Below are 27,238 nucleotides of genomic sequence, written 5' to 3' on the forward strand. Positions count from 1 at the left end.
GGGATCGATGTGGTCAGATATTCTGATATTTTTTTAAAGGTATTGTGGTTTTTATGTGACACTGTCCCAATTTTTACATATGGGCAACACATTTTTTAAGAAAATACAACCGTGTGAGCCAACATCAGGAGGCTAAAGTGAAACATACCTGTGATCCCAATGTTTTCCACCTGTGAGATGCCAATGGCAAACAACAGAAACAAAACGAACAAACCAATCTATAGCCAACAGTAAGTTAAATTCTATTTTACTCTATTAAAAATATTATTGAAAAAATACTATTGAAAAAATCTTTTTAAAAAGACTTTCTTATAAATTTAGAATTATTAAAATAAATTTAGAATAAACTAAAGAAAAAAAGGAAAAAAAGAAAGCAGTGGGGAGAAAAAGAAAGCAAGGAAATTATGCATGAATGGAGAAAGTACCATTTGCAAAAAAAAAAAAAAAAAAAACCAAATGAGGTTTAGATGGATATAGAGATCTTAGAAGCGATAAGAGAAAAGGAGTTAAGATTATTCACATTATAATATTTTTAAAAACTGTAAAGTAGTGTAGAGGATGGCTTGGAAAGGGAGGGACTGGCCGTACAAAAAGTTCACCTGCTGTCAATGTCATTCCTTTCAAATATGGATTAAAGTTACTAACAAATAATAAGAACAAGGAAAATAACTCCTAGATTTTGTGAAATCCAAATCTAACCAGAGTTACAGTGTCTTTTGTCCCTGAAGCAGGGTCTCCCCGTAGCTCAAGGGGGCGCAGCTCTGGGGTTTCTGGGACTGCCCGTCCCACGCATCAGAACAGATCAGGTTGGATGTGGGAGCATTACACGCGAGGGGCTTTTTAGCTAAGTCGGATCCCAAAAATCTCCCTCAGTGACCTCTGAGAGGGGGTCACTGGCAGCCCTCAGCATATGCTGTCCGACAACAGAAATCCAGCTGAGGAAAGGTAAGGATCAAATCGGATCACACTGCATTAGGTCTCTTTCCTGAGGGGAATGGGAGGAGTTGATCCCGCCGGTCAGCCCTGGTGACCCAGGTAATTCCACGCTGGCCGCCTGAAGATTACATTCCCGGGGAACCGTAACTGCGTCTCGGTTAGCTGTTCAGTCTGGGTTTGCTGACGTGGGGGTTAGCCCAAGTGACTGCTCCTGGGCTGCTGTTTCCTTGTAACAATAACTTTCAGGGGTGCGCGGCTGACTCAGATGGTAGAGCGTGTGACTCTTGCCCTTAGTGTTGTGTGTTGGAGCCCCAGGTCGTGGAATGGGGGGGTGAGGGGGTGGGGGGGATTACAGTTCCTTAACAAAATAAAAAGTCCCAATAGTACCTTTAACAATTGTACCCCACATTCTACTCCGTAGAAGCATATCCAGTTTGCAGGAATGTAAATCTAACGAATTCTCACAAGAACCGGGAATGAGGAATCAGCAGCCCTTTCACAGAAAGGATTATGGTTTTCTAGACTTTGTTTCCCAGGACTTGAACAACATTTACTTGTTCTGAGGGCTCGAGTGAGAAATTGCTTTCCCCGTTCCCCATCTTCTGACGCCTTCGAAGATCTCTGCACCGCCCTTAACTCTGTGCCCAGACTGAACCTCTGGAATGACATCGTTAACTTCTTTTTTTGAATGCTTCACTGCAGGGAATCAAATGATTCCAGGCTGAAAGCAGATGAGCCATGTGCAAAGACCGTTCATTCTGCCACGGTTTTTGAACCTCAAGTTACGATGTTACATTTCTTTTAAACTTTCTATATTTTCTTATCTACTCTAGGCTTTCTAAAAACTTTTTCATCAAATCAAAAATAAAAGTAAAATCATACCTACGATGATAAATCTCTAGCTATTACTGCAAAGCCCGAGAGTTGGGCTTAAATTTGAATGAGGTTGTACTGAATCCCATTCTCGCCCCTTCCCGCCATCCAAAAGAAAGGAAAAAAAGAAAAGCAAGAGCAGCACTTGCATCAAAATTAAATTAAGCATAGTGTTATGCAGTTAAAGCATCAGTCACAAGGGAAAATGAGCTTTTTCCGCAGCGTGAAGGTCGGCTGTGGCATCTGTTTGCCCATGTTTCTCCTGTCATCCTTACTGCTCACTTCAAAATTCACTTCAGTAAGGATGCTGAGAATATCTTCTCCCCTGAAAAACAACAGCACTGTGACCATCTGTGGGGAAACACCACCCGCTGTCCTCAGGGTCAGGTCCCTTCCCTCAAAAATCAGGCATTTGAAATCCTAAGTTGCTAAACTAAGATATATCAAAGCTTTCCAGGTAAAGGAGGAGCTTCGGAACTTAATAACTTAACTTTGGTTTACTCAAGATCTCGAATGATCATCAGAAACTTCAGGGTCAACATCCAGATTTGGGCTCTTTCCCCCTAACCTATTTCTACCTTACTCTTCCACGTACGATGTCACTTACCCCGTAATGACCTCAGTGCCCCCCCCCCCCAAACATCAGCACCAGCAGTCTTGATGATTAAAATCAACCTACATTAATTTCCTGAACTCAATTCAGTTAAAAAAATAAGTCCTTACCTGATGCTGTATCTCATACAACATGTGTGACCACTGATCACATCGGGCAAGAAAAACCCGGTGTCTCCTGCAGCCGCTCCCCCCTTCCTCGCCAGCCTCCCCTAGCAGGTGAGCTGGACAACCTGTTCCTCTACCTTTGTAGGATTCAAGGTCTAACTTACAAACGGAAAACATGGTACTGATGTTACGGTTCACTTCTTGCTCGGCCGTGGGAAGTTCTCACTCTTCATACCCCTACACCACGAAGAGCTACAGAGCTAGAAGAGGTCTTGCTATTCACCTGTCGGTCATGTGTGCCTTTGGGTGAACTATGACTACAAAACCATCATTTAACTAAAGGAAGCAGCATAAGGTATAATAAGTGAGGGAAGGATATTTTCCTCACATTTTGCGGCTTCACATCAGGCCAAATTACTGGGAAAACAAAGGGTTTCTACTCTTCAGTACTCATCTCCCACAACACATCACGAGGACTGATTAGCTATGATAGAACTTTAAGAGCTGGAGGATGTTAAACACTGAAATGGGTTATTACCTCGTTGGAAGACTTCCGAAACTAGTTGAGTTGGCTCAGTCGTGTTTCTGCCTAGAAACAGAGCTGGACTGACTTTACCATCATTCCCTACTTTAGGACACCCCAACTGTCCTTTCGGGCACTGAATAAAAGAAACTGTGCAGTAAGTGTCTCTGATTTTTCCAGCTATGAACTGAAGATGTTAACACTTGCCCGCCCCCCCCTCCCACTTCGCAACTGAGCTGGGAAGTACAGCTGCGTCATCAATAACTAGAAATTTAGAAAAAAATGAAGGCCAGAGGAGGCAAAAATTACCTAGGACATCTTTCTCTCAGGCTCTGGCAAAGTGTCTGGATATACCACGTTCCCTCCATGGGGTTTCGGTAGGAAACACAATCATTCACAGTGGCCATCCCCAGCAGAAAGTCAGCATCGTCTGGGATATATCTCTTCTGACAGGAGTCTGATTCATAACACGCTTCATTCTGTTCAGAGTCGGTCTCAACAGCGATCCCCTTCTGGTAGTTATCCCCTTGACAAGCCTGAATAAAAAAGATCTTGGGCTTCCCTGCAAGGGAAGGGCACTTAGAACCAGTGAAGTAAGAGGTGAGCTCACAGATGGGGACTCCCTGTCCATCACAGCCGTAGATGATGCCCTTGTCTCCATGGGAGAGGATGCAGCAGATGAAGCAGTCCCTGGTAGTGTGGTCCATGCTTTGGTAGGATTTGAGAACGTCACAGATTTCCTTAGCCGTAGAGTCTCTGAAAGGCACGATCTCAAAATGAAGCTCACTAAAGGTCTGATGCAAAGCATCTGAAAAGAGAAACGAGACAACTCCTATTACACCACAGTAAGTCTCAAATGACAGTCCAGAGCTAGAGAGAACATTGATCAGATTAAGAATCTGAATCGGAACTAAAGTACTGGCTGATATCCATAGTTTTCTAAATATTTATCGCCCTAGCTGAAAACACTTCCAGTCCTGAGGCAAATGAGAAAGGGGAGAATGCTACTGTTGGCCTTCTTTCTTTCCTCAACTGGTCTATAAGATGGGTGAGCTATTATTTAGGCTTACGATTAAGCCAATCTAAATAGTAATACTACTGACATAATCAGAATAAAAAGCAAAAAAAAAATTGAGAAGATTCATACTTTACCTTGAACTCTCTCAAAATTGTGTAACAAAATAAAAAATATGAGGGGCGCCTGAGTGGCTCAGTCAGTTGAGCGTCTGACTCTTGCTTTCAGCTCAGGTCCTGATCTCAGGGTCATGAGATTGAGCCCCACATCAGGATCCACACTCAGCACGGAGTCCGCGTGTCCATCTCCCTCTTCTCCCCCCGCCCACTTGCACTTGCTCCCTCAAATCAATCAATCTTTAAAAAAAATACAACATGTGAATGTTCAAAAAACTAAAAGGCCTATTACAAAAAAGCTATTCCTTCTCTAACTCTCCCTATGACCCCGTCATATTTTATGAAGGCAACCACTTTCAACTTTTAACAACTATTTTTCGGTATTTACCTCCATTCTGTAATGAATTTGAGCACTTTGCTATTGATGTTTTTATATAGTTATTTACAACTTTTAGTTGAATCATTAGTACTATGTAAACATAATATTCTTTTATTATGCTTCCTTTCTTGTTAAATTTTTTCTTTTTCCTGGAATTAGTAAGTGCATTATTTTTTCATTGCTTTGTTTCCATATGCATAACCTTATTTTTTGTTCAGGTTCTCTAAGCTCTAGTCAAAGTCTTTCAACATTTTCAGGGTGCCTGATTTTAACTAAAAATTGTATATATTTAAGGCGTACAGCTAATTACACAATGAAGTGATTACCACGGTCAAGCTAATAACATATCTCCTCACGTACTTTAATTACCTTTTTTGTGTGTGTATGTGGGGCATATATAAGAGCACCTGAAATACACTCTCTTAGCATATTTCTAGTATCCAATACAGTATTAACTATAGTCATTATTGTGTACATTAGATCTCTAGATTGATTCATCCTCCATATCTGCAACTTTCACCTACCCTTTAACCAAAAGACCAGAAATGCAATAAAATATATTTTTTTAATATTTTTTTTAATAAACATTTTTTGATAGTGGGGCACTTGGGTGGCTCAGTCAGTTAAATATGCAACTTGATTTCAGCTCAGGTCATGATGCCAAGGTTGTGACCTGGAGCCCCACATTGGGCTCCACACTGGATGTGGAGCCTGCTTAGGAGTCTCTCTGTTCCTGTCTCTCTGCCCCTCCCCCATTTGTTCATATTCTCTAAAATAATAATAATAATAAATAAATAACCTGTTTTGATAGTAAATGAATGGAAATCAAAGGCCTGAAGTCTCTTCTTCAAGACCAAGGTATATGACTATGAGTGATATAGTCAATGGGCTTAAGCTCTGTGGCATCTGAAATCTTAGATCTGCCTGAATAAACTGTTAAGAGACCATCAGCAGAGTCTTGATGATTAAAGTCAACCTATATTAATTTTCTGAACTTTATGTGGTTAAAAAACAAAGTCATTACCTGATGTTATAACTCATAAACACCATTTACAAAAATATATTGGTTGGGCTGGGTTCTTTCTTTCACTTTTAGTAGTAGCCATTTCTATGTTCACATGCTAAAAATTACTTTTTCATCTAATTTTTAAGTTCTCATAAGTTTTCATTGAACTTGTAAGTTCTTGTAAGTTCAAAGTTGCTCCTCCTAAAGAGGCTGAGCAAAAGAATTTCTGGCTAGTTTAATATTAGAAAGTGCTATATCTGTTAAAGACTCGCAATTTCATCTACCCAACTTTTATAAATGCAACTTCTGTATGTGGTCTTGATCCCAAGGCAATGTTTCACCTAATTTTTCATCTAATTCTACAAATGCACTATTCATTAAATTGAATTAAAAGCAAAGCTTAGGGATGCCTGGGTGGCTCAGTGGGTTAAGGACTCTGCCTTTGGCTCAGGTCATGATCCCAGGGTCCTGGGATGGAGCCCGGCATCAGGCTTTCTGCTCAGCGGGGAGCCTGCTTCCTCCTCTCTCTGTGCCTGCCTCTCTGCCTACTTGTGATCTCTGTCTGTCAAATAAATAAATAAAATCTTTAAAAAATAAAAATAAAAGCAAAACTTATTGCTGTGGCTTTTTAACATAAATCTTTTCATAAGATTTGATATTTTATCTCATATACATTACTTTGATGAAAAAATTAACTTAAAAAAATAGGAGCAGAAAATTAGCAAATATATAAGAATGTTCCTCACTTCTACAAGGAAATATGGTTACATCCATTTTTTTTTTCTGAAATATGAGGCCCTGTTGGTACAATTTTTGTTCTCCCCTTTTGATACAAAAATCTTAGGTATTAGAAATATTTCACTTCTTTTCAGGGTTCTACTGTACCTGCATCCAAGTCTGTTCCATTCCTATCCTTAATGCTGTGAAGTTTGGGCACTTCCTTCCGTGCTATGCTAAAGTCATAATTGTTAAAGATCAAACAATATCCTCGAGGTTTGCTTTCCATTTGGTAAACTTTGTCCGATGTCTGGAAAACAAAAATCCAACCCAGGAGCTGACTCTGAGGGTCAAACACGTGAGATGTGAACAATCAACTTCCTAGGAAACAGTCAAGCTGTCCCCTTAGCCAAACTGGGATGCAAGGGCCCTTCAGCGGGCCTCCCCCGACTTGACGTCGTTTCTCTGGTAAACTAGATTCCACCCGTTCCCTTGACACAGGATCCTCAGACTTCGGCCTCACAGTTAGTGCGTAAAATCAGGGTCCTGATACTTGTGCCTCTTGAACCCTTGGCACGTGTATTAATACTGTTGTCATCGTAACATACTTTCATGACTTGTTCTTGTTTCTGCTCAAGGCAGCTAACACTTACAGCAGGAGCTAGAATTTAGTAATCTGTGAGCGCTCAATCAGGAGTTGCTGAATGATGAATGAATGTCTTCATGCTGTCTTTGGGCTGCCTGTCTGTCACCTTGTGATTCCGTTGGCCATCTAGTCAACTCATCTAGCTATCTGGGCTAACAGTTGAGGGTCTGCCCTTCACACATGACACAGCACGGTCCCAGGACTTTGAGAGCCGATGACTTAATTTGGCTCTCAGGACCACAGTGACAAGGAGAGAGACGGCCTCATCTGGCGGGGCTGGCTCTGTTGCAGGTTACAGTATCCAGACACTAGGACCTGACAGTATCAGTCAGAGACGGTCCCGTGTCCTGATTTTCCCAGGGCTGTTTCAGTGCTGAGATACTCAGCATCTATTGGGAAATCCATGCAGCTCCTCAAGGTAGAGACAAGGGCTCCACACTAAGGCCTCAGATTCCTAGCTCTGCTACATCATAACCTTAGGACCCTAATCTCTCTGCTACTCCATACAGTTAGCTGCTCAGTGGGACGACATTCGGTAGGGTCCTTTGTTACTTGCAAAGAGCCACGTGACTTTGGCAAATCCTTAGTTTTCACACCTAGAAAGGTCTGGTAATCTGCTCAGGAGCCCACCTGTAACTGGTCTCTCTCAGCTTAATTTCAAGTCTCCCCCTGGACTGAGAACATTCAGGGTTTCCTCTGCTTCCCGCCACAGAGATGAGTGGATAGGCTAATGAATCAGAATGTGGTTGGTCAATCTTTGAAGGTTAATAAATCAAAGTGATTGTCTAGAAAGGCAATTTTTGCATGGCTCATCGAGATGAGAACAAAGAGACCACTATATCAGGAGCCTTTGCTGCTTACTCCTAAATCAGCATGGAGAAACGGTTTCAAAATGTCAGCCTAAAAGAAAAGGCTTTGCTTTTTCCAGGCCTGCTAGACTTTTCTCCCAAAGTCTTCTCCCACTTCAGCTGAGGCAGCTGCTGAAAAGAGGCTTCTTGCTTTCTCGGCCCTCCAATTACTCTAAGGCCTTTGTCTTTGGTTTTAAAATAAAATTTTAGGAATGCCTGGGTGGTGCCATCGGTTAAGCTCTGACTCCTGATTTGTGGTAAGGTCATGGGATTGAGCCTCACGTGGAGCCTCGCGTCGGCCTCTGTACTCAGCGAGAGTCTGCCTGAGATTCTCTCTCTCTCTCTCTCTGCCCCTCCCCTACTCACATGCTCTCTCTCATATGTAAATAAATCTTTAAAAAATAAAATGTTAACATTTTTTACTTCTGAAACTTAAAAAGTCACATTTTAAATTTGTCCGTTTCCAAACATTTTCTATAGTTCTCGAAATTTCCAGTAAGCTTCTGCCCCTTACTAGTTTATCTGGATGCTTACAAGCTGAGGAATGCAAGAACCAGAATCTGCAATGCAAAGAGAAAAAGGCGTCCGAACTTCCACACACCTCTGATCCACAGTTCTGTTCCCTTGGAGAGTCTGACATTGGCGGTATCCTCAGCGATTTCTCTCCTACAAGCAACTGAGACATATCTGGAATGAAACATAGCAGAGAAGGGATTTGGGTAAAGAAACACAAAGCCCCCAGGATACCATAAGGTCCCTTTTAAAAAGAAAACTCACAGACTACCTTGAACATAGTATCCTTGCAGTCCACAGGAAAAAAAAAAAAATCTTTTGACTGGCAGACTCCTCACCTATTTTAAACTTGCCAGCCCAGGGCTGCAACGTTTAGGTCTTTTGACAACAGGCGTATATATCTCTCAATGTGTAAAGAAGGTAACAAGTAAGCACTGAGCCTTCCTGATTTTAGGACAGCAAGGCCATTAAGATGCGGATGTGTGAGAAAGTTGTGAGAAGAGGAGGCCATGGGGTATCAGTCAGTAAAGGAACTGAAAAGTCTTAAATACGTATTATGCATATTACCATTTGAAATTTCATCTAGACTTCTTTGCGGGATCATTGTTCGCTCTGAATTAAAAAAAAACATATCTGATTAGAAACGATCACGACATACAGTGATCTGTCAATTTAAGAATACATTTTGCTACTTCACAGCTGTCAAGTTATTTCTACCTTGGCTTAATTCTTCATAATCCGTGATTTTCTTCAGCAGGCTCCTGTTTATTAGGTCACAGATTCTTTTCAGGGTGTCCAAATTTCTTTCCCCGAGGATGACCCTCTTCTCCATCTCTATGAAAATATCAAACAAGTTCTAGAAGAAAGAGAAATAAAGAAATAAAGATCGAGCCACCCTGGCTTTTCGATGAGATTTTCTCTCTCTCTTTTTTTTTTTTTAAAGCCCACTTTCTCCTAACAGTGGGCGCACCCTCCCTTCCGAAGCTGACCCTCCTGACAGGCCATCCGGGTCCTCTAAAGCCAAGAGAGCACTAGAGGAGCAATTCTGTCTTTGCTGGCCCAGGAAGACAGAAATGAGAAGATAGAGGAAGAGTGACATCCGTTGTCACCTAGACCCCAGACCCCAAGCCCTGTGCTGCAAGCCCCCGGGGCCACCTTTAAGTGACGTCTGGGAAACAGCCTGGGGTGCACCGCTGAGACACAGTAGCCTCCAGGGACCACGTCTCTCCAGACCTGATGCACCTCCAGCCCGGCGCTCTCGCACGTAAGCACGCACGCACGCACGCACGCATGCACGCACACGCGCATGCGCATGCACAGAGTTCCAGGCCCCACGTGATCTCAGAGCCTGCAGAAGTGGGGAGAGGCGTCCAGCTCAGCACCATGTCACCCGCTTTGGTGGGGTCCCGCAGTGGGCTGTGCCTCCACCACGTCTTCCCTAGCTACTGACTCCGCCGTGAGTCTCACCATTAATGTGACCAGCACTTCGCGGTGTACGAAGGAACGCCCTCTTTTCTTCTCTCCCCCCCGCCGCCCCCCGCTGAAAAGTGAGGGTCCAGGTTACTTTTGCTGGAGGAGCCCTCTCCGCAGTCGCAGCGGTCCCCAGCGGCTGACGCAGCCTCAGGACCCAATCTGGGTGAAACACCAGGTCTTACCGAATCATCGTTCACTCTACATCTAGGGATCTCCTGGCTCAAAAAAAACTTAAAGGACTTCAATTCCAGTTTGCTTACATCTTCTGAAATCTGAAAAAGCATGACCCTGTGGTGGGAAATGGAAACATTTTAGAAATGGTTTCCCAAATAATTTCCCAGTTGATAAAAGGAGTGGCAGTGGAAACTTGATTCCGGTCCCCTCCCCTTGAGATAGACAGCTAATGACATAATTTGGGAGTTGAATCCTTGGAGAGAGGCTGCTGCGGTGCGGTGACAGGCTACTGATTCATGCCCCGCTACTCCACCCTTAACAGAATTAAGGTCCACTATGACGTTCATTTCATTTCAGTTAAGTGAATTGTGTTTTTCCTTGGTCTTTTACTATAAAATCAAGAGCTTGTTGCAGTAGGAAAAAAAAAACAAACACTTTGTTTTGGAAATCATGCTTTTCAAAATGCAAACTAGATCATCACTTCCTGTGGGGTTTGTTTTTTTTTTTTTTTAAGATTTATTTATTTATTTGAAAAAGAGAGCGTGTGTCTATGCACAAGCAGAGGGAGCAACAGGCAGAGGGAGAGGGAGAAGCAGGCGCCACCCTGAGCAGGAGAGAGTTCGATTGCAGGACCACGGGGGTTCATGACCTGAGCTAAAGGCAGACACTTAACCAACTGAGACGCCTTAGTGTCCTGGATCCTCACTTCCTTAATTACAACTTATCAGTGCTCTCCTGGCCATCAACTTTAGTATGAAGGCCCAACACTTCGTTCTAGAATACAGACCATTGTGCACTGAGCCCAGCCCACCTCCTCAGCTTCTCTAGCCACTCCTCACCACCGGCCCCCATCTCCTCTCCAAACACACCCAGCTGCCCTGCCCCAACCCCTTTATGCTGTGGTCCTCACAACCCATCCCCTGTCCATCTGCAGACACAAACTCGCCCACTAACAGCTCAAGTACCTCTGTAAACTTGTAGGTAATAAATACACCATTGGGACATGTTAAGAATAATATGAATAAGTTTATCTAAAGTGCTTAAACCAACCTTTGGCAACACACTGACTGTTCAATATACAACAGGCATTATTATTTCTTAATCCATAATAGGTTCTTGGGATATGTCTGTAGAAGGAACAAAGGAATGTTTAATAAGTCAGCAAAAACTTCCACTATTGTGGTGTTAAGGAAAATAACACAAAAACATGCTAACTCCAAAGTCAATTAGAATATTAAAATTCTGAAAATAAAAATAGTATAGAAACAGAAGTTTCTCAGTATTATCATCTGCTTCATCCTTCCTCTCATGGAATCTCCACCCTAGAAGTATTTTTCCAAAGTTTTCTCAGTTTGGCCAAGATTGGGTCCAGCCAAAAGTTACCCGCCTTTTTAACTTTATTACAAGGTATTTTGTCCTATCACTTTCCTCATTACTAGAACCTACTGGCTTTTTTGTACCATCACTGTCTAGAAATAAATCTGGATAGTTTATAAGATACTGACTTTATAGGTAGCAATTATAATTTGAAAATAAACATGTCTAGTGCTTTCTTGTAAATTCAAAGGGTCCACTCTAGCATACTTTTTATTTCCTGGCTAATACCCAACATGATGAATGGGTACTTGTGCTGACCCTTTTGTTTCCAAGCTAATGTGTTACATATTTAACAGACGGGGCCACCTGGGTGGTTCAGTCAGTTAAGCCTCTGCCTTCAGCTCCGGTCATGATCCCAGGGTCCTGGGATTGCGTTCCACATTGGGCTCCTTGCTCAGCAGAAAGCCTACTTCTCCCTCTGCCTACCATTCTCCCTGCGTGTACCCCCCAACCCGGACAAATAAATAAATAAAATCTTTTTTTTTTTTAATGTTTTAACAGACAGATCCTCCCTTCTTATGGACTCAACCTTCCAACAGAGAGGTACAGGTCATTGTCTGGCATTGACAATTTGCTTTAGCCTTGCTTACAGGACAGAAGAAGTGCAACCTTCAGAAGACCAAGATGGCGGACACAAGATGAGACCCTCCGGCTTTCCTAGTTCTAGGGTTGTTGTTTTTAAGGATTAATTGCTGTCTTAATGAAAAGAATCATTAGGAATGTGTCACAATTGCATTAAAACAAAGTTATCCAATATTGAATAATATCTTCCCCGACTCTCCTCCCCCATTCATGTCCACCGTGGATGGGCGAATATGACTTTATTTGGGAAAAGGATTTTTGATGAGATAATCTTGTTGAGACGAGGTCACACTAGAACAAGGCTGGTCCTAATCCAATGACTGGTAGCTTTCAAAAAAGAGGAAACTTGGACAAACAGGCACAAAGAAGAGACTGGGGTGATGTATCTAAAAGCTAAGGAAGACCAGGGATTGCCTGCAAGCCCCCAAAGTGAGGGGAGGAAGGAACAAGAAACAAACTCTCCCTCAGAGTTCCAGAGGAAGCAGCCCTGTTGACACCTTCATTTCGAACATCTAGCCCGCAGAACTGTGAGAGAATGAAGGTCTCCACTGCGGCAAGCCACCCAGTTTGTCGGACGCTATCACAGAAGCCTTAGGAAACTCCTACACCCAGCAGATCTCTTCTGTCACTTAAAATGCTCAAGCTTCAAGCAGAGAAATGTACAGTAAGGAACATGCTAGAATCTCTGGTCTCTGACACTGAGGACCAGGGCAGTCATAAATAGGTCGGGCAAGTGGGGTACAGTGGCCTCCAGCCCTGGCTGTGAGGACTCACCGTCACACATGCCATCATCACTGGCCAGAGAGACAAGGCCGTAAAACGGGCCACAGCTAAGACTTGAGGAGAAGCTTTCCGAAGGGAAGCTACAAACAACGTTGAGGAGTGTCTGGCAACAGGGCATGTTGGAAGACAGAATTTGGTACTGTGTGCCTGTTTTTAAAGTCTGTTACCTCTATCATCAGTCCTCCCTCGCAACCCCAGTGCTGGTCTCTCTGCCTGTGTTTTAACAAAATCACCTTTTGCACCAAAAAAAAAAAAAAAAAAAACCCTGAAGGTGTAACAGTGAACATGACTCATTATCAGCCCTGGGGACCCACAGTCCCACAGGGAGGGAGGGGCCCAGCTTCAAGGCGTGCGGCAGGACACACGACTGAGGTCACCACTGTTCTCCTGGCAGCCGCTGGGCTCAGCAGTCTTAGTGGGGTCCCGCCTGGGCGGCCTGGACCAACAGGCAGCACACAACCCCTCACTGGAGAACTTTGTGATGCAAGTGTTTCAGGATGGAATAAAAAAGCCCAGAACCCCACTGAGAATTCCCGCAGTCCTCCATGAGCAGGTGGGAGAGGGTTTTCGGAGAAGCAGCAGTGGGCAAAGCAATGACCTGATGTGGACATCAGCAGAGCAGAGGCAAACAGAAGCGGACAGAACGGAGGGAGAGAACATTCAGCAGACGACTGTTTTCCTGTCAGCAACCTACAGGTTGTGTTTCACTTTGGAAACAAAATTTCCTGCAAGAAAAACCATACAGTAAAATTTACGGTTTAACTTTTTTTTCTTATTTGTATACAAGATCTCTAAATTTCTTAATCTGGCCCTGGTGAGACATCTTCAAGGCACTTCTAAGGTTCTACGACACCGACACCGGCCATCGGCCCCGCCCGCAAAGATGTGTACTTCGCACCCGCGCCTCCCAGGGCCTGAACTGTGGAGGCTGTCCCCACCTGTAAGCAGAGATCTGGGCTCTGCCCGGGATCTGAAGCTCTTGCTCCATCTCCTGCTTGCTGGTGTCCAGGTAGGTGACCAGCAGGTCCAGTCTGTTGATTCGGAAAAGAAGCTCCTTCAAGAAGGACAGGTTGTTTTCCTCCAACAGTCTCTTTTCCTGGAGTCTCTGGAATAACATCAGGGGATCCTTGATGGGCTCCTGCTTCTTCTGGGGGATGTAGTCCATGCTCAGGAATTTGAGGGAAGCCAGCTCATCACTGTCCAGCTGTTCTCCAATATTATAGAGGCATTTACTGAAATTCATGTTGTCCAAGTGTCAGGAGAGGGTTGTGGTAGCCTAGGTCAAAATACAATCAATATTACTTTCAGCCGAGGAAGAGAAGTACCGCTCACAAGTGTGTTCCTTCATGAAGTGTTATTATCTCTGCTCTACACCAGACATTTTACTGAGGACACCGGGAAGACAAAAACAAACAGGACACCTTTCTGCTCTCAACTAGCTCACTATTTGAGGAGGTAGATGCACAGATTAGCCAACGGTCAGAGAGTTGTGACCAGGGCACCGCAGGAATAGAGAGGAAGGAACCCTGCCTCATCCAGGGAGAAGGGTTTCCTGGAAGGAAGGCCCCTTTGGGAAGTAATTTATGCAGAAGAGGGGGGCGAGAATGTTCAAGTCAATTCAGGCAGGTGCGAGGAGCTCAGTAAAGTAACCACGAAGGGTCCGGGATGGTGGGAGAAGGGGTGAAGCTGTGGCCAGGAACCATATACAAAGGGCCTCGAACTCTGGGGGCAAGGGCTCAGGCTTTGTCCTAGAGGTGATGGGGAATTAAGGACTGTAATGCCATCCAGTTGGGGACTCTTTTCTTTTTTTTTTTTTTTTTTAAGATTTTATGTACTTATTTGACAGAGACAGCAACAGTGGGAACACAAGCACGGGGGAGCTGGAGAGGGAGAAGCAGACTCCCCGCTGAGTGGGGAGCCCGACCCCGGGATTCCCACCCTCGTGGAAGGCAGATGTTTAGTGACTGAGCCACCCAGGCATCCCCTGAGATTAGCATTTCAAGTGTGGAGGTTGGGGGCTCCTGGGTGGCTCAGTCGGTTAAGCATCTGCCATGGGCTCAGGTCATGATCCCAGGGGCCTGGCTGGGCTTCCTGCTCAGTGGGGAGCCCGCTTCTCCCTCTGCCCCTCCCCCATGCACGCATTCTCTCATACTCTCTCTTTCTCAAATTTTTTTTTTTTTTTTTTTTTTAAGTATGGGGGATAGATTGGAAGGGCAGGAGGCTAGGGAAGTGATGGGGTCTGACTGAAAGCATGGTGCCGTCCCCCAAGGGCCTCAGGATCAGCACCCACGGCAGATCAAGGCCCCACGACTGGAAATGAAACGGAGTGAATTTTGTCAGCCTTCCAATTCAAACTGTCTCCAAATCAGGTGACATAATACCTCCACACACATGTTTGGGCAGGTAGAAAAGGAGAGTGCAGGGCTTCTGGAAATCCCGGACACCCTTCACGCAAACGGCCCAGGACCTGTTCCTCCTCCCATGAGCCCCCTGAGTCACACCCAACCCTCCCTGCTCTGACGGGCCCATGTCTGTGATAAAACAAGCCCCTGGTGCCGGGTTTGTACTGGATTCTTCATAGGAACAGGCGTGGGCCCCAGCTCCCTAAGGCCAGTGCCGTATCACGGTCAAAGCCAGGAAGCTTGCCAGCAGCTGACTGCCGGGAAGGGGCGGGAGTGCAACGGTTCAGAGTAGGGGCGTTAGGGTCTGACAAAAGTTAGATCAGAGCCCCTCTGGGACGCGGGCCCCAGGCCTAGGCTGCTCAGGTCCTCTGAGGGTTAGGGGCTCCCTCTGTAAAATGGGGACCACAACACCCACCTCCTAGGTGTTTGACTAAAGCAAATCCTATAAGGCATGTGCAGGGATGACGAAAAATGAATGAACAAATGCGGGTTAACCCAAAAGAAGGAAACAGATCCCGGCTGTGGGGACCCAACAGGAACTGGGCAGCTGAGAACTTCCCTCGCCCTCCTGGCTTCCCACTTCCCCGGTGGGACACTCATGAGGAAGCAGTGTTTTTCCAAACTCTGCAAAGTTGAAAAACACTTGGTTGACGCCATACTTTAGGAGGTGCTCCCAGAAAGCGGCAGTTTGAGAACCTTGAATTAGAAAACCTTTAACTTCCTGTCCAGTTCCACCATTTCCTGGACCCCACAGAGTCCGTGCTCCTGGGCACTTTCCTTAACCTCAAACGATCTTAACCTGTTTGTACCTCTTTCCTCCCGGAAGCAAAGTGGCGAGGTTTGGGGTCCTTAAGCTCCCTGCACTGGCTAACATTCTTGGATGAAAACACAAATCCTGATTCTATTACTTGACATAATGAGCAAGTGAACCAGGATCCATGTATTTTCTGTATCTGACGTTAAGATGTAAGTATTTTGGGGGCACCTGGGTGGCTTAGTGGGTTAAGGGTTCAACTCTTGATTTCGGTTTAGGTCATGATCTCAGGGTCATGAAATCGAGCCCTGGATAGGACTCTGCCCTGGGCAGGGAGCCGACTTAAGATTCCCTCCCTGCCTCTCCCTCTGCTTCTCCCAACTCCCACCATCCCCTGTGGACACAGCTCGCTTGCTCTCTCTCGCTCTCTCTCTCTCAAAATACATTAATTAAATAACAGAAACATTTTAATTTGCCCCATAAGGTTAAGTTTTAATATTTTTATAAAGTGCTTTGAGAGACTTCGAAATTTTTAGTTTTTCTTTTAAGAACGCCTTTCCCGTCCCTCACCCACTCTGATTATGGAAGTAGTGTTTTTTGTGTGCGTGAAAATTGAAAATATAATAAATCGTAAAGTGGTCACAGTTATCATTATCATACACACACACACACACACACACAAGATAGCACACATCACATATACATTTATATAAAAATCAGAATCAGGCTGCATATCCAGGTATATACACCTATTTTTTTCCCCCACTTAATATTTAGAATGAACATTTACCCCACCATTAAATATTCTTTTTTGGAATATTTTTCATGTTTCTTTTTTTAAAGATTTTATTTATTCATTTGAGAGAGAGAATGAGAGAGGGAGAGAGAGCATGAGAGGTGCAAGGGTCAGAGGGAGAAGCAGACCCACTGCTGAGCAGGGAGCCTGGGACTCCAGGATCATGACCTGAGTGGAAGACAATCACTCAACCAACTGAACCACCCAGAGACCCCTATTTTTAGTGATTCTTGATCTCCAGCATGCAGATATATCAAAATTTATTTTAAGGATTTTCAATTTCTTTACTCTTAAAAATAATATTGTATTGAGAAGCTTTTTCATACACCCTGTGCATATCTCTGATGGTTTCTCTCTTAGAATTGGAATTATGGAGCAAAACCTTTTTTCTCCTTTTTACTCTAGAATGTACACCCTTGTCTAGACAAGTTTTCATGACTCGAAATTAGAAGGAAGTGTTTTGGACAGATACACTTTGCGTTGGATTCCCAAAGGCTGCAGATCTTTCACAAAAGCTATCAATTATCATGAAAATACTTCTATTTAGAAAACACATCTTAATACGTGGCTCACACCTAACAGCATATGTTCAAAATGTAGCAAACAAAACTGACTGAACAAACTCACAAGTTCATTGCCTAAATCACACCCCATAGCAACACACGTGTGCTAAACAGGATATGAGCGCGGACTGTCACCACAACACAATGTGCAGCCCGAAACAACTGGAAACATCCCTAATGTTCATCAGTATAGAAACGGCTAAATAAACGAAGATACAGTCAGAATACTGTGCAGCAGTTCAGAATGCACTCCATCTTCTGAAATAAAAACAAGAGCAATCCAAGATGTGTTAGGACACTAGAAAAAAGTAGAAAAAGCAATCGCAATATTTTTTAAAATGTGTCTACTTTTTAAAAAATACTCAAAGCAATTCGATTTTCAGTGGTTACAGAGACATACGCAAAAGTAGAAAATAAAAAGGTAACGGGGTTCTGGGAAGAGACATAGCAAATTCAAAATTTTCTTCTGGGGAATGAAGGAGAAAATTAGAACTTGGCGGCAAAGGAGTGAAGAAAGAATAGCCCTTTTCCTGTAATACGGTAAGAAGAATGTATGCAGATATTCTCAGGTAGATGAAACTACTGTTAAAATACTTAAATGTGTTCTTGGGTTTGAAGTTGTATAAGAGAGTAAGTGAAGGAGGAACAGGAAATGACAATCTTGGAACAGGAAATGGCATACCAAGGGCATATTAACCAGGAAAGGAGACTAGATCAGAGGAGGAAGCAACACAACCACAACTGTGTTTTGTTTTGTTTTTCAAGTAGGCTCCCCACCCAGCGCCCAGCTTGTAGCCCAATGCAGACTTGAACTCACGATCTTGAGATCAAGACCTCAGCTGGTATCAAGAGTCAGGAGCTTACTGCGGGTTGCTGAGGGGTGGGGGGTTATCGAGAGGGTGGCTGAGTGATGGACACTGGGGAGAGCATGTGCTGTGGTGAGTGCTGTGAAGTGTGTAAGCTGATGATTCACAGACCTGTACCTCTGGAGCAAAAAATACATTATATGTTAATAAAAAAGATACATAAAAACTGAAAAAAATAAAAATAAATTTGCAATTAAAAACATTCCCACAGAGAAAACTGTAGCCCTCCACAGCTTCATTGATGATTTCCATTACATATTCAAGAAAGAAAAAAAAGGGGGGTCAGTAGCTTAACCAACTGAGCCCCCCAGGCACCCCTATATTTGTGTTCTTAAAAGAAAAGAAAGTATTAGAAGAACTTAAACTTTAAAAAAGAACTTAAGAAAACTCAGAGAACCTATTTGCCCCCAAAATAGCAGGAAATTTCCACATACCTTTCTCAGAAAATAGAAAATCTAGTAGACTAAGTAGGAGACTCGTAGATCAAAGTGACCCAGGTGAAAACTCTAACCGTATTTTGTCCCAGTAGCAAATACACGTCCTTTCAAACACATACCAAATAGTCACAAAAATTGTCCACAAAGAAAATCTTAGTATGAGATTTCCAAAGAATACAAATACTACAGTCCATTGTCTCTTTTAGAAGGTTAACAGTGAAACTAAAAAGTAGCATTTTGATTAGAAGTTAACAATGAAAAATAGCCAAAGTGAACCCACCTACACAAAGGGCTATCCACCTTGAGGTGTTAACACACTGTACATGGGATTAGAACGATCGGGCAGACTTCTCGAACAAACTGAAATGGATCGTAACTTAATTCTTTACATTAAAATAAGCTGCAGATGAGTCAAAGACTCAAAGCTGAACATTAAAATATGAAGAAAAGAAACTTTGGAGAATTGTTTAAAATAATCATGCAGTGATTTTTTAAAAAAAGTGATACTTTCTAAGTATGACAAAAAAACTGGAAACCATTTCAGAAAGGATGATGAATGTCCTTAAATAACGACTAAAATATTCTGCCAAAATAAGCCAGACAAAAATCTAAAACTAAATAAATCTTGCACTTGGGGGGAAAGTGGAAAAAGGATTGATTTTCTTAAAGTCAATTAAAAAAAAAAGGAGAGAGAGAGAGATAAAGACCAACGATCCAATGCATAAACACACAGTTCAGAGAAAAGTAAGTACTGGTGGCTTTATTTTTTAAAAACCGATGGCTTTTAAACATTTGAAAAGATGGTCAACTTCATTCGCTGCAAAAAAATAAAAAAAGGCAAACTGAAATTACAAAAGACCACTTTTCAACTACCAAATTGGCGAAGCACAAAACTTGCAATATAGAGTTTTGAAACCGTGAAAATGAAAACAGGAACAGGTGAGTGATTTGGCCGAAGAGGTCAGAATATGAAAGAACCCCCCACTTAACTTCCAGGAGTTTCTCCTACATTAGTGATGTACTTAAAAACATGTACAGAGCTCTTCATCGCAGCACTGCTTGACAGAACAAAGGGGCAGAAACCACTGTTTATCCATATCAGAAGTTCAATGAAACCTGACGGCAATATTTAAAAAGAAGAGGAAGACCACTGTGATCAGGTTTGTGGGATTCATACAACGATGTGGCTTTGTGTAATCACAGAAGGTCCTTGAACAGAACCAATCCTCAGAAGGCTGCTTCGCTGATTGTGTAGGAGAAGAGGGACTAGAAGCCCACCAGGCCAGGGCCGCCAAAGTCAGGCTTCCTGCTTGACTTTTTAGGGTGTGTATGTATTACTTATTCTACGTGGACTTACATGTAGATGAAAATCACCACTTCCTTTTTTTTTTAAGATTTCATTCATTTATTTGACAGAGAAAGAGAGCAGGAGAGCATGAGCATTGGGAGAGGCAGAAGCAGAGAACCAGCCCGGGTTTAATTCCAGCACCCTGGGATCATGATCTGAGCCAACGGCAGTCGCGAAACTGACTGAGCCACCCAGGCGCCCTGAAAATCACTACTTAAAAAGCCCATTTTTATTCACAAGCTGGAAAGGAGCTAACCTAGGTCCCGTGGTGTCTAGCACCATTAGCGCCAACGTCCTTAAAATTTTTAAATAAGTTCTAACCTCTATTAAAATCTCCATTTACAGAATCAAATGAACCAAAGAACCAAACGAAAGTGGAATCTTTTTTTTCCTCCATAATTTTTTCTGAAAATGTGGTTATTGTATCCATTTTAGAAAGTACAGAAAAGAAAAAAAGAAAATAAGAATTACCTATAGTAAAAAAAAACAAAATAAAAAGATTTAAAATTTTTTTTAAATTAAAAAAAATTATAAATTAAAAAAAAGAATTACCTATAGTTCCACCATCCAACAATAATCACCTAATAAAATTTTACTATCTTTCCTACCAAGCATTTTATATACATACTTATATTTTCCCTCAAATTTTATCATATCATACTTCTGAGCTATAAGTGGAATTTTCATTGGTAATATTGTAAGTATATCTTGATATCTTCAATTTTCTCTTCTGTGGCACAGATTTTTTTTTTTTTATGGCACAGATTTTAAAATTTGTAAAGTACAGAATCATAGGATTGGACATGATTTACATAACCAGTCTCTGCTTACAGTTAGAATAAGATCTTAAGGTGCAAATCTCCATGTATACCTCTGATTATTTTCTTAGAATAATTTCTGAGAAGTAGGAGCTACAGAGCCCAAAGGAATAAAGCTTCTTTAAGGCTTCTGTTACATATTCAATAGCATTTTCTGACAGTATATAGTAATAATAATAATAATAATAATAATAATAACAATCCAAGGCCAGGATGACATGAGTCTGGTTAGAACACGATTGGCACTCGGCTCCTGTCCTCTGTAGCTGGCTCATCTCATTCACTTTATTATCTTTGCAATAATTAGACAGTGCTTTCTCAATGACTTTTGCATCACATCAAAATGGAGATCTGGCAAGGCCTCATTTCTGGTCCAGGTTTTACCAGACACCTATGGCATAACGTCAGTCTTGGTTTGTTTAGCTCACACATCTCTCTAGTCATAGTGCCTGGAAAGCAATTATCTGCAACAGAATTTCACATCTTTGATAACGGGCCACCTCTGGGCACTGTGACCCACAGGTACACGGACCGTGGCATGGTTCTTGTTTTATGGGACTGAGGTTTACTGTGTAAGACCACGGGCTAGAAACTTTGTTACAGTAATATTTTTCAAAGAACGTTTGCTGTTGTATTTTTCTGATCCTAAAATATGTAAAAGTCACACTTATTCCTCAGAGAAAGTCCAGAAAAGTATAAAAAAAGTATAAAAGGTATAAAAAGAAAAAGAAAGTCACCATTCAGAAGTAATGCTTTGGTTACATTTAGTGGTTTCCTTCCACTTGTATCTGTGTGTGTGTGAACACATACATATAATGTGTTTATATACATATATAAAAGATATAAATTCGGGCGCCTGGGTGGCTCAGTTATTAAGCATCTGCCTTTGGCTCAGGTCATGATCCCAGGGTCCTGGGATCAAGCCCCGCATCAGGCTCCCTGCTCAGCGGGGAGCCTGCTTCTCCCTCTCCCTACCCACCCCCACCCCCGCCCCGCTTCTTGTGTTCCTGCTTTCGCTGTCCCTCTCTGTCACATAAATAAATAAAATCTTTAAAAAATAAATATATAGGGCCACCTGGGTGGCTCAGTTGGTTGAGGCCTCTGCCCTCAGCTCGGGTCATGATCCCAGGGTCCTGAGATCGAGCCGCACATCGGGCTCTCTGCTCAGCAGGGAGCCTGCTTCCTCCTCTCTCTCTGCCTGCCTCTCTGCCTGCTTGTGATCTCCGTCTGTCAAATAAATGAATAAATTCTTTAAAAATATATATATATTTGAATATTTTCATATATAGTGCACACAAGGCAGAAGAAAGGGATGGGGATATAATACCGCCAGGAAATTTTCTTTCACTTTCAATTATATGGTATCTATTAAATCATAACTCCATATAAATAGATTTGTATTAGACTATATATATATCTTTAATATTTGTAATAATAAATTTATGCCCCAAAGTATTTGATATATATAAATGTTTATATTATGATATACAAATATTTATATCTCTCTATTATCGTTGTCATATTACTACTGTGAAAAATCAGTTTAGAAACAAGCTCGTAGGAGAGGTGGCAGGCTCAGATTTGAGCATCTCCCTTGAGGGTTTCAACGACAGGCCCTGCAAAGATTCAGATTGTATTTTAGTTGCAAATGGAAGTCGGTGAAGGAATTTAACCAAAAAAATAGACATGTAATCATAATATTTTCAAAGACTAAAATATAAAAAAATTTTTGAAAGACAAAAATACTCCCCAAACTCAAAACCAGGAATTCTTAATAAACCCACTGCGGTAGAGAGAGGGACCCCACAGAAAGTGACAATCAGACCGGTATGTGCCGGGGCCTGGATTTAGACGGTGTCACCTCTTTCCGGAGTCCCAACTCTACCCCTGCTTAGGCCATGATTTAATTAAGGATAAGGTCTCTGTACAGACAGGCGAACTTGGAGCATTCCAGAAAAACCTCACCTAAGCTGGAGAGGGCCTTGAGATCTAGAGTCTATGGGGCTCTCGCCATGGCTCTCAGAGGGACGACTAACTCTTACGGTTTACACACCCTCCACAGCCTAGAAAATTTTAAAATTAAAGGTCTTTCTACCGGAAGGCCCAACCAACCTTACCAAAGAAGCCAGTCCTGGGACCCTCACAGTACAGAGGCAGCAGCTTCTTCACAGGCCTGTTTTCTCCTGAAGTGAATAAAACAAGAGTGAAGAGCCGAGAGAGAACAGGAACTGCTCAGTCTACTTCCTGTTTACGAAATGACTGACTCATTTAGGAGCAGCACCTCCTCCCAGAACTCAACAATCCGACCTCCAGAACTTAACAATCTGAGAGGAACAGGGGACAGGGTTCTGGGTGGAAAACTGGGCACCTGAGCTTTGGCTCTGGCTGTGAGACTTGGGATGGGTCGTTCTGCTTTTGCAAACTCATTACCACGTTCCAAAATTAGAAAGTTGGATTGGATGGTAACTAAGAACCCCCTCTCTAACTATTTCAAGAATTTACAGATTTTTCTGGGTTCATTATGAAGACCTGAATGTTTTAATTCAGTAAATATTGACCGAGAACTTCTGAGAGATCTGAAAACTGTGGGGCCCACATCATGGCTCTCAGAGGGTCTGCTAAGCCCCACAGCTAACTCTCAGGGTTTCCCATCTACATTAGAATATGAGGGTCACCCCCTTGGGCTCCAGGACCACCAGATCCCACGCTCAGCAGACTGGAAACGTCTGGCATCAAAGGCCTTTCTTGAGAGGCCCAGATGACCTTACCCAAGAGAAAAACAAATCCTAGGGTCTTTAGCATGGTCTGGGCCCTAGAGATGGAACTGCACAAAACACATTAAGCCTTTTTGCTGTGTATCAACTGAAATGTTTTCTGATGTAAAGAAATTTTTAAAAATCAAACACTACCTTTTTTAGAAACTGTCTTTTTTCTTTCCCCAAATAGAATAAGAGTTTCAGAGGGCTGAGAGCATCTTAGAGCCAAGCGGATTAAAGGAGGTGTCTAGGAAGTGTCTTTCTACCAGTAGAAAGCTGGGTAACGAACCCTCCATGACCTTCACTCCCATTAGATTCTGCCCGTGAAGTCCAAGTGAGAACACAGCAACAGAAGGAAATCCTGTTAGGAGGGAAATCCTAACCTAGGAGGGATTCCCTGATTCTTGATGCTTCCTGAGTCTCCCCTCCCCCCACCCAGCATTCATTCCACTATTTTGTGGCCAGTTCCTGTGCGGGGCTGTGAGCTTCACAAGGGCAGGAGTACACCACACCCTTCACGTGTGTGTTCCCAGAACCTGCCACGGGGGAGCGATATTCACAAGCTACCAATGTTTCCCTCAAATCCACGAGAAGAAGAAAGTCCGTGGAGGGACAATGGGTCTGAACGGGGAGCTCCTTGACAGGGATGCTTACAAAGCCAAAGCATGTACGAGGTGATGCTCAGAAACTTTAATAATCTGAGAAAGACAAGATGAAGTGACATGGTACCTACTTTCTACCCATCAGATTGGCCAAGGTTTGCAGGTGGGATCCAGACCAAGGATGTGTGGGCAAGTTCTTAGTTCTTCCTTATAGAGGATTGTGACGTCTGCCCGGCATGTAATACCATGTAGGGCAGAAACTGGGACCTGGCAAAACAGGGAATTTCAAGTGCCAGAGCTCTCCCTTTAAAAAAAGAAGCAGGGGCGCCTGGGTGGCTCAGTGGGTTAAAGCCTCTGCCTTCAGCTCAGGTCATGATCCCAGGGTCCTGGGATCAAGCCCCACATTGGGCTCTCTGCTCGGCAGGAAGCCTGCTTCCTCCTCTCTCTCTCTCTCTGCCTACTTGTGATCTCTGTCTGTCAAATAAATAAATAAAATCTTTAAAAAGAAAGAAAGAAAGAAAGAAGCAGAATGAGCAAAATGCAATCCAAATAATACCAATATATAGGAACAATCACTAATACTTACTGAGAACTTAGTAGCACCAGGCACAGCCTCAAGCAGTTACCATGTATTATCTCATTAAATCCGCAGTACCACCTCACGAGGTAGTACGAACCCCATTTAATGCTGAGGAAACAGAAGCACAGAGAAATGACTTACTTGTTCCGGTTCATAGTGAAAAAATAGTGTGTACACACAAAACAATGATAGACTTTGCAAAGATACAGACCAATTCAGGGATAGTATCGAAAGTTTTAAAGAGCTATCTTTTGGGAGGCAGCAGAGAGGGTAGGAAGGATGGGGGGTTGCTGCGAGATGGCAGAAGGCGGTGGGCGGGCTCTCAACCCTCTGCCCACCTGGTAAAGAAAACAAAGGAAGTAGGTAAACAGTATCTTTTGGGATCTCCAAACTGATCAGGCAGAAAGAGAGACACTGTGTCTGTATTTGAGGCGGCAGGGGAGACACTGCGGGAATGTAGCAGAGTACTGGAGATCCCTCAGATTCCATGTCGCAAGGCCCAAGGCTGCAGGGCAGAGAGAAAGCCCACTCAGAGATGTGGGGCCCCGGCACGACCCTGACGTGTCCCCACTCCGTCTGGTGAATGAGTCCGGGAAACACGCTATATCAGAAGCCTCTCTGCACCAGGCACTCACCTGGTCCCCCTGTCCCAGCGACATCCACAGAGCACCCGATGCCAAGACCCCCGAACGGCCTAACGTCACAGACTCCTAAGGCCTGTCCACCCAGCCTGAGAAAAATCCCTTGAAAGAGGGTGGGGATGAGGAGAGTGTGGATGGAAACACCTCCAGGAAGAAGTTTTCTTTTACTTTCGATAAGGCCACCTTCTGCCTCCCTCAGTGGACTCACTTCCTGTTCTTCACATTCAAAATTTACTAGTGAATTCAGCCGGGCTTTAAAAAAAAAAAAAAAAAAAACAAGTCCCAAGAGACAAGAGCAGAATCTGGTCTTCCGTTAGCAAGAAAAAACAATTCCTCAACAGAAACCTCTAGAAACTAAATCTGATTCCTAAAGCAAAAGGACAAGGGTGACTCACTCAAACAAGAAATGCTTCTTAAAGGAACCGACGTCCAATTTCTAACCATTCAGAAGAGGAACTTTGGCCACTTGTCAACATGTAGACTAGCTGGTTAGTGAAGGGGGCAGAGTATGCCCCCCAAAATAAACCACTTTGCATATGGATTATTTTAAATTAGAGTTTCTTGAGAAGTAACCAGTGCAAGGACAGTTTGAACCTTCTTTTCCTCCTGCAAGCAGGAAATAAATCTCGGATGTAAAAGTTCCCGTCCTGTACCAGGAGTTAGACATCCTCACCACCAAAGATAGGGAAGTTAGAGCTGAGAAAACTATCCAAGCAAACCTTGTAACTTCCTCACTAATTTACTGCCCCAAGCCCAAACTAATTTCTCTTGTCCATTTTTCACAAATTGATTATTTGTCTAAAAGGTATAAAAGCTGCCTGCTTGGGAGTCACCTGGGTGGCTCAGTGGGTTAAGCCTTTGACTCTTTTTTAAAGATTTTATTTATTTATTTGAGAAAGAGAGAATCCGAGAGAGCGACAGAGAGCATGAGTAAGGAGGAGAGGGAGAAGCAGGGAGCCTGCTCAGCAGGGGGCCCCAAGAGGGGCCCTATCCCGGGACCCTGGGATCATAACCTGAGCTGAAGGCAGAGGCTTACCCGACTGAGCCACCCAGGCGCCGCTAAGCCTCTGACTCTTGAATTCAGGTCAGGTCGTGATCTCAAGGCCATTGGATAGAGTGGTAAGAGGGCGGAGATTTGTCCTCCAGGACTCCGAGCCCCCGGCCTCTCTAGCTTTCCCTCGTCTTCTAACTCCTCCACACCCTCCGTCTCTGTTTCCTGGGTGAATGTGTTTAAGGGCTTTCTTCCCTTTCGCCTTCACATCTTGCACCTTTTAGAACTAAAACACGCAATAATATAATTCCTATATGTTGTACCTTTACCTGGATTATCTCTTAATTTTCCCCACAGTGCGGGGCTTGGGGAAGAATTACTCACCCGCCTTACAGATGAGGAAACCGACGCTCAAACCCTCAAACAGATACATAGACTCAAACTCAATCCTGTCGGGACCAAACACGAGGATTTTTCCGCTCTAACACACTAGTCTCCCTTCCCTAGGCAATTTGAAATGACCATTGTGGACAGAAGAGCCATATATTTAAGCAGCTGGTCATTGTCTATACATTAAAACACAGCCATGGTTCTCAAGGTGACTTACCTGAGAACTAACTGGGGAAGTTGAAAAAAATACCCAATCTTCAGACCCCAGCTTTGGAATTCCAACCTGAGCAGAATTTTAAGAGACAGACCAGCTGGGACACTTAGGAGCAGTGCCTGGGCCTTCAACATTTGTCAGCACATATTTGCTGCCATCGTGACACGAGTTGACGACATCTCTAGGATGGCTATGAATTATTAGACATATTGTACGGATAAGCAAACAGTTCAGTGTCGTTGAGCTGATAAATGGCAAGACCAGCGCACAAACCCAGGAAGGTCTCACTTGAGATGCCCGTTTCCCCGTCTGCACCCACGCCCAGCCCGGCTGAAACAGACGAATTGCTGGAGGCGGCACGGGGGGCTGTACTTAGAGTGGACGGAGGGGTCTCACGGC

General features: G+C 43.4%; 1 protein-coding gene across 5 annotated transcripts; it reads right to left on the minus strand.

The window, feature by feature from the left end:
- Positions 1-1,936: 1,936 nt before the first annotated feature.
- On the minus strand, positions 1,937-25,506 carry CASP8 (caspase 8). 5 transcript variants are annotated; one of them, XM_059168419.1, is made up of 11 exons: positions 25,239-25,506; positions 24,610-24,711; positions 22,778-22,848; positions 13,620-13,957; positions 9,948-10,053; positions 9,010-9,148; positions 8,860-8,904; positions 8,381-8,466; positions 6,454-6,595; positions 3,362-3,860; positions 1,937-2,134 (listed from the first exon to the last, which is right to left on the minus strand). In XM_059168419.1, exons 4-11 carry the CDS (start codon positions 13,922-13,924, stop codon positions 1,999-2,001), a joined length of 1,458 nt encoding a protein of 485 aa, XP_059024402.1. In that variant the 5' UTR covers positions 13,925-13,957; positions 22,778-22,848; positions 24,610-24,711; positions 25,239-25,506; the 3' UTR covers positions 1,937-1,998. The 5 variants fall into 5 exon arrangements, with proteins under 5 accessions (XP_059024402.1, XP_059024401.1, XP_059024403.1 ...); XM_059168418.1 differs by having other exon boundaries at positions 22,783-22,848; positions 25,239-25,505; XM_059168420.1 differs by lacking the exon at positions 22,778-22,848.
- Between the last annotated feature and the right edge of the window lie 1,732 nt (positions 25,507-27,238).

The sequence above is a fragment of the Mustela lutreola genome, chromosome 3 (assembly GCF_030435805.1).
Source record: "Mustela lutreola isolate mMusLut2 chromosome 3, mMusLut2.pri, whole genome shotgun sequence".
NCBI classification, from domain to species: domain Eukaryota; kingdom Metazoa; phylum Chordata; class Mammalia; order Carnivora; family Mustelidae; genus Mustela; species Mustela lutreola.

Coding starts and splice junctions, on each gene's coding strand:
- CASP8 (XM_059168420.1), bottom strand. CDS start 13,924: ATGAATTTCAGTAAATGCCTCTATAATATTGGAGAACAGCTGGACAGT. Junction 9,149..9,947: donor GTAGAGTGAACGATGATTCG/GTAAGACCTGGT, acceptor TCTTTCTTCTAG/AACTTGTTTGATATTTTCAT. Junction 8,467..8,859: donor TCTAGATGAAATTTCAAATG/GTAATATGCATA, acceptor GTTTCATTCCAG/ATATGTCTCAGTTGCTTGTA.